Raw genomic sequence first — 6,848 nt, forward strand, 5'->3', positions numbered from 1 at the left:
GCACGACACAACATTTGGCGACCGTGACAGGACTTATTGTGGAAAATAGTGGAACTCTTTTTCGGTCTGTAAATAAGCTGGAAAACCCCCGTGTTACTCTGGAAAGTGCGTGGAAAATCCGTACCATTGCAGTCGAGTTTTGTAAACTTTTACCGGGTTTCGAACTTTGTCGTTTTAACCTCGAAACTTTGAGTGATTTTGAATCGGGTTTGCAAATCGTTTATTATGGCTACGGGACTTGAAATTACAAAGAAAAGCCGTACCGTGTACCGGAGTGCGTTTACACGAGCCGCGAATGAACTAGAAGTGGGGTTACAGTCGGAAAATCCTGACAAAGACTTAATACAAGCTTCCCTCGAAATGTTACAGTCAAAATTCGAGTGTCTGAGCAAAATTGACTGTGAACTATATGATCTTTTGTTGGAAACGTCGACAGCCGCTGAACTGGAAGCTGATATAGAAAGCTGTGATGTTTATGCCAAGAAATTTACTATACTGAGGCTGAAATGTAACAAGGTTATTGAATCTAGTACCCTAACTGGAAGTAGTGATAACAGGGGGGCTGATGGAAGAAGCACTGTGAGTATTGAAGATAACCACACAGGTATGCGTAAATTTAGACTTCCTCGTATTGAGTTCAAACACTATGACGGTAGCATCAAAGACTGGTTGGCTTTTTGGGCTCAATTTAAAAAGGTTCACCAAGACGAGAGTATCGATAACCATGATAAAATTGAATATTTAATCCAGGCAACTTTAGCTGGAAGTCGAGCACGACAACTTGTTGAGAGCTATCCGGCCATGAGTGAGAACTATTATAAAATTATAGAAAGCATGCAAAGTAGATTTGGCAGGGAGGATCTCCAAATAGAGGTATATGTTAGGGAGTTATTAAAGTTGATTTTAACCAACACAACCTCTAAACAAAAGATGGAGATAAGCAGTCTATATGACCAAATTGAAACTCAGTTGCGAGCTTTAGAGACACTTGGGATAACAACTGATAAATGTTCCGCCATGTTGTATCCATTGATAGAGTCTTGTTTACCCCAGGATTTACTTAGGGTTTGGCAACGTTCAGCTATTTTTAATAGCCCTGCTAGTGGTGACGACCCAACCGACTTTTCGTTGGAAATTCGGCTAAAGCGACTTATGCTTTTCCTTAAGCAAGAAGTGGAAAATGAGCAGCGCATTAGTCTAGCAGCTGAAGGCTTTGGTTTAGGAAGTGGTATGAGGTCGTCTGGAGGAGACAATGCCGGTCAAAGACGGGGAAAAGACAGACTTCATAACGAACCAACTGCTTTGGGTCTTGTAAATGCAGAGGTTGGTCGCATTAATCGCTGTTTGTTTTGTTCAGGTACTCACTTGTCCGAAGCCTGTTTTAAAGCCCAAAAAATGAGTCTAGAACAACGGAAAGAAGTGGCCGCTAAGTATAAAGCCTGTTTTCGTTGTTTGAAAATTGGTCACCAGTCGAGACAATGTAGGGGCAGAATGAGATGTTTGTTATGTGGTCGTTCACACGTTTCTTTAATGTGCTCAGAGTTACTCGCCACTACTAAACAGGATGGTGGAAATGACAAGCAGTGCGAACCAACTACGACGGAGGAACCAAGTGGTAGTCATTTTCGTGAACATACGCTAGCTAATCACACGTCTACTCAAGTATTTTTGCAAACGCTGCGTGTGACAATAAAAGGAGATAGAGGGTCAAAAGTAGTTAGGGCTCTGGTGGATACTGGCTCACAACGGTCGTATATACTGAAAGATACTGCCACACAGCTTTACTGTCAACCCAAAAGAGTGGAAAAGGTTGTACATTGCCTTTTTGGGGGATCAGAGATGTGGGTGACACATGAGTGTTTTGATATTACTGTTTGTAGAGGTCTATTTTCCCATACTTTTGAAGCCCTGGATCAACTTACTATTTGTGGAACTGTACCACCGGTGTTTTACGGACCTTGGACCAATGAGTTAGACATTTTGGGCGTCCAAGTATCAGATAGTGGGCAGTCTGGTCCCATAGAATTGTTGTTAGGGGCTGATGTTATAGGCATGTTGTACACCGGACGACGAGAACAGTTACCCTGTGGATTGATCGCCATGGAGACTCAACTAGGCTGGACACTTATGGGAAAAGTTTCAAGCAAAAATGGCGCTCGTTCAACTACCGTCATGACGACGTTAAATTTGTTCGTGCAAAACGCGTCCCTTACTCAACTGTGGGAACTGGAAGCTCTTGGGATTAAGGAACCCTCGGATAAACGCAGCAAAGAAGAAGCTGCCATTGCTGCCAGGGAACTTTTTAATCAGACAATCCACATCGATTCAGAAGGGCGATATGAAGTCAGGTTACCATGGATAGAAGACCATGCTCCACTTTCCAGCAATTATAGCTTAACACAGAAGAGATTAGAGTCTGTTGTTCGAAGGTTGAAATCCACCGGTTTATGTGATCAATACGAACAGATTTTTGCCGAGTGGGAAGCAGAAGGAATTATCGAGAAAGTTAGTCCAGACAAAGTTAATCATCTTCTGGGACATTACCTGCCCCACAGGCCCGTCATCAAAGAGAGCAGTCTAACTACAAAAATAAGGCCGGTTTTTGACGCTTCGGCCCATGAGAAAGAGAAACCTGCTCTAAACCACTGCCTTGAAAAAGGACCCAATCTGATAGAACAAATCCCTTCCATGTTATTGAGATTCAGAGAAAAAAGGATTGGGGTAGTGGCGGACATTCGTAAGGCTTTCCTGCAAATAAGTGTACATACTGCAGATCGCGACTTCTTAAAATTTTTATGGCTAGACTCTCAAGGACGCGAAGTCGTATACAACCACCGAAGAGTAGTTTTTGGTTTGAATAGCAGTCCTTTCCTTCTTGGGGCCACTTTGGATCATCACCTGTCCCAATGTTTAAATTTATGCTGTTCCACTAACTCGAGTAGTAATCTGCTGTATACCCGTGAGACGGTGGAAAAATTGAAACGAAGTTTTTATGTGGATAATTGTATGGTTAGCTTATCCACAGAAGCAGGAGTTGAAAAGTTCATCAGAGAATCAACAATCGTCATGAAACAAGGACTGTTTGATCTAAGAGGGTGGGAGCGCACTGGAGGAATGGATTTTGGTGATTTTGAAGAAACCTGCGCAGTGCTCGGACTGAATTGGCACCCCAAAGGAGATTATCTTACTTTGAATTATAGTTTCATGAAAGACGTTACTTTGGAGATGAACGCCCTTACTAAACGACAGATACTTGCTTTGACACAGAAAGTTTTTGACCCAATTGGTTTTGTCAGTCCCACTACGCTCATACCGAAGCTGATGCTTCAACAATTATGGAAGGACGACCTGACCTGGGATCAACCAGTGACTGAAGACTTAGCTCACAAGTTTATGAGTTGGATTAATGAGTTGCATTACCTGCAACAGATTAAAATACCTCGTTGGGTAATGGCTGGTACCAACGAAGCGGAGGAATTGAGTTTGCACACGTTTTGTGACGCCAGCCAATCAGCATATGCTTGTGTCGTCTTTCTACGAGCTGTCCGAGGCGGTAAAGTGTCGGTATTTCTATTGGGTGCAAAAGCAAGGATATCGCCTCTGTGTAAAGCAGCTACAAAAATGACCATACCTCGACTGGAACTGTTGGCGGCCACCATAGGCGCTCGTCTTTACTCATCCTTGGTGGTAAATTTTGAACAAGAAGTTCCATGTTTTTTTTGGAGCGACTCTTCCACTGTGGTACATTGGATTCAACGAAAGGAAGAATGGGGAGTGTTTGTGTGGAACCGCGTAAACGAGATAAGAAAGCTGACATCGGCAGACGACTGGCGACATTTACCTGGAGTGTGTAATCCAGCTGACTTACCATCCCGTGGGTGCTCTCCGAAGCAGTTACTCGACTTAAAATGGTGGGAGGGACCCCGATGGCTTTACGACGACCCGGTTACTTGGCCAACTGCCGTTGAAGTTCCCAATGAGGAAGAGATTAATGGGGAAAAGAAAAAGAAACTTGTCACTACATTGAACCATTTGGAAAAAACCGATATTTGGCACTTTAATTACTTTCAGAAGTACACCAAAACCGTACGTATGTTTGGGTGGATCCAGAGATTTATTAACAATTGCAAGCGCCCAGATACAAAGAAGTATGGTGAACTTGATGCGGACGAGCATAACGCGGCAGAGGTACAAATCCTGAAACTAGTGCAAGCTGACTGTTTCACTGGATTGAATGACTCAAGACTAATTGGTTTTTCCCCCATGTGTGACGAAAAAGGATTAATTCGTCTCATGTCCAGAATATCTACAAGGTCAGATAACGATGACTTTCGTTTTCCCATAGTGTTGCCATCTAAACATCCTATAGTGAAGAGTATGATCATGGAAGTCCATATTAAGTCATGTCATGTCGGAACCCAGGGTCTACTTTCACTCCTTCGAGAGAGATTTTGGTTGCTTAACGGAAGGCGTACCATTAGATCCGTAATAAAGCACTGTGTGGTTTGTAACCGGTTTAACTCCAAGAACTTGTCAGCGAAAACGCCACCGCTACCTATGGATCGTGTACGAGATGCGGCAGTTTTTGAGGTGACCGGAGTAGATTTTGCGGGACCGTTGTATCTCAAAACTGGAGAGAAGGCTTGGATCTGTTTATTCACTTGCGCCGTGTATCGAGCCGTACATTTAGAACTTACGACTTCACTCTCCACTTCTAGTTTCCTCCAGGCACTTCGACGATTTGTAGCGCGTAGAGGAAGACCTAATACTGTTTACAGTGACAACGGTACGAATTTCCTAGGAGCAGCAAATGCTTTTGCGACATTAGATTGGGAGAGAATTACGCGAGAAACCGCTATCCAGCGTATTACCTGGAAGTTTAACCCCCCTACTGCAGCCTGGTGGGGCGGATTTTGGGAAAGGTTAATAGGTGTTCTAAAACAGATATTAAGGCGAGTGTTGGGACGAGCCAGCCTCAATTATGAAGAATTATCGACGCTATTGTGTGAGTGCGAGTCAGTAGTCAACTCCAGACCTCTCACCTACTTGTCAGAAGATCCCCAAGATCTGACTGCACTGACTCCCCTCATGTTTTTAAGAGAACAGATAGAAGACCGATTACCCGATTGTGACGTCATCGACAAAACTTCATTCAGCCGTAAGATACGGAAACTTCAGACTTTACGTGAAATGTTGCGAAAACGTTTTCGTTCAGAATACTTGGGACAGTTGAAGTTATTTTGCGATGGAAAAGTGACCCGCCCAGTTGACATTGGTGAGTTGGTACTCATCGGCAGCGACAATACGAAGCGTTTGGAATGGCCTATCGGACGTGTTGTAGACGTACTTCCAGGAAAAGATGGGCAGATTCGTTTAGTCAAGGTGGAGACTATCAAAGGGTGCTTACTTCGTCCGCTACAACGACTATTTCCATTGGAGTGTGGACGTGATCCTGAAAGACTCTCAGAGTTGGGCGATTTTAAGCTTCGTGTTCGAACTGAGACTGAAGGGGATTCGCCTGTGACTTCGACAGAATGCGAAAACCCACAGATACCGCTTTCTCAGGAGAGTTGTGAACCTGAGATGGAAGATGTTGGCATTGAAGTCGAGAAAACAACTAGGTGTGGACGCATTAGTAAGATTCCAAGTCGTTATTTAGACTAGTGTTTGTTCTATAGGAAATTTGATGTAGTTACCATCTTTGGTTTGTTTAGCTTTACGAGCTTAATTTTAGTTTTAAGAAACATTTTTTTTGTCAGCAATGTTTCTTAGGTGGGAGAATGTCAGAAATGTTGGGTATAAGAGACGGTTGAATGGGGCGGAAAAGAAAAGAAGTAGAAGACAACCTAAAAAAGTGTGGTTAAGCAAGGTTGTTATTGTATGGATGTAGAAGGGAAAAAGATAGCGGGAAACTTTATTAGATTTTGCTAGTTTTGTCAGGAAATTAAAGTGTTTTGTACAGACCTTCCGTATTTTATTTAACGAACCGGTCGACGGCCCTTGAAACGGGTAGTTTCTTTGGTGCACGACACAACAACAATATTTGAAAAATGTGTACCAACGTTTGGAAATAAAAATCGAAAATTTCCGGTATGGTATGACAAATACATTATTAGAAACTTAAAATATAAAATGAGTATATCGAAAAAAAGGAATAGAAGTGGTGACATTTTCCATCTCAACAAATTTAACAATATTAGGAGGCAAACCAGTAAGTTGGTCAGACATTCATATAAGGGTTGCCCATATTCGACGAACCCATGTTTTTTTTAAAAAATCAAAGAAAAAAATAAAAATTTGGCGGTTGGCAATCTTAATCATTTAATTTGTTCCAACTAGATTTGTTTACATCAATTTTTGAATATGATATCACTCAAATGGCCGCCTCTGGCGTTGATGGCGTATTGTGCCCTTTTTGCAGCATTTTCCATCGTTGTCGCCAACATTTCGGGCGGAATAGCGGCTATTTCTTCACGAATGTTGTCCTTGAGCTCTTCTACGGTCCTTGGCTTGTTAACGTAAACCTTTGACTTCAAATATCCCCACAAGAAGAAGTCAGGCGGCGTCAAATCGGGCAAACGCGGTGGCCAGTCCAAATCACCACTTTTCGACATCAAACGGCCCGGAAACAATTTCTTCAGAAAATCGATTGTTATGCGACTTGTGTGCGGTGGAGCGCCGTCTTGTTGAAACCAGAACTGCCTCATACGCTTTCGACGAATAATTGGCATCACAAAATTGGTCATCATGTCGCGATAACGCTCCTGGTTGATGGTAACAGCATGGCCATTTTCATTTTGGAAGAAAAACGGCCCAATGATCGTTTTCGCACTAACGCCGCACCAAAC

The 6,848-nt window shown here is 42.8% G+C and overlaps 1 protein-coding gene across 1 annotated transcript; it reads left to right on the forward strand.

The window, feature by feature from the left end:
• The first annotated feature begins 225 nt into the window (after window positions 1–225).
• On the forward strand, window positions 226–5,664 carry LOC145729272 (uncharacterized). The gene has a single exon (XM_081979955.1). The coding sequence runs from the start codon at window positions 226–228 to the stop codon at window positions 5,662–5,664; it is 5,439 nt and encodes a 1,812-aa protein (XP_081836081.1).
• The last annotated feature ends 1,184 nt before the right edge of the window (window positions 5,665–6,848 follow it).

Source organism: Ips typographus, linkage group LG5, assembly GCF_016097725.1.
Source record: "Ips typographus isolate SLU linkage group LG5, UJ_Ityp_2.0, whole genome shotgun sequence".
Taxonomy (NCBI): Eukaryota; Metazoa; Arthropoda; class Insecta; order Coleoptera; family Curculionidae; genus Ips; species Ips typographus.

Excerpts from the sequence above, each read along its gene's own strand:
- LOC145729272 (XM_081979955.1), top strand. The coding sequence starts at position 226 with ATGGCTACGGGACTTGAAATTACAAAGAAAAGCCGTACCGTGTACCGG.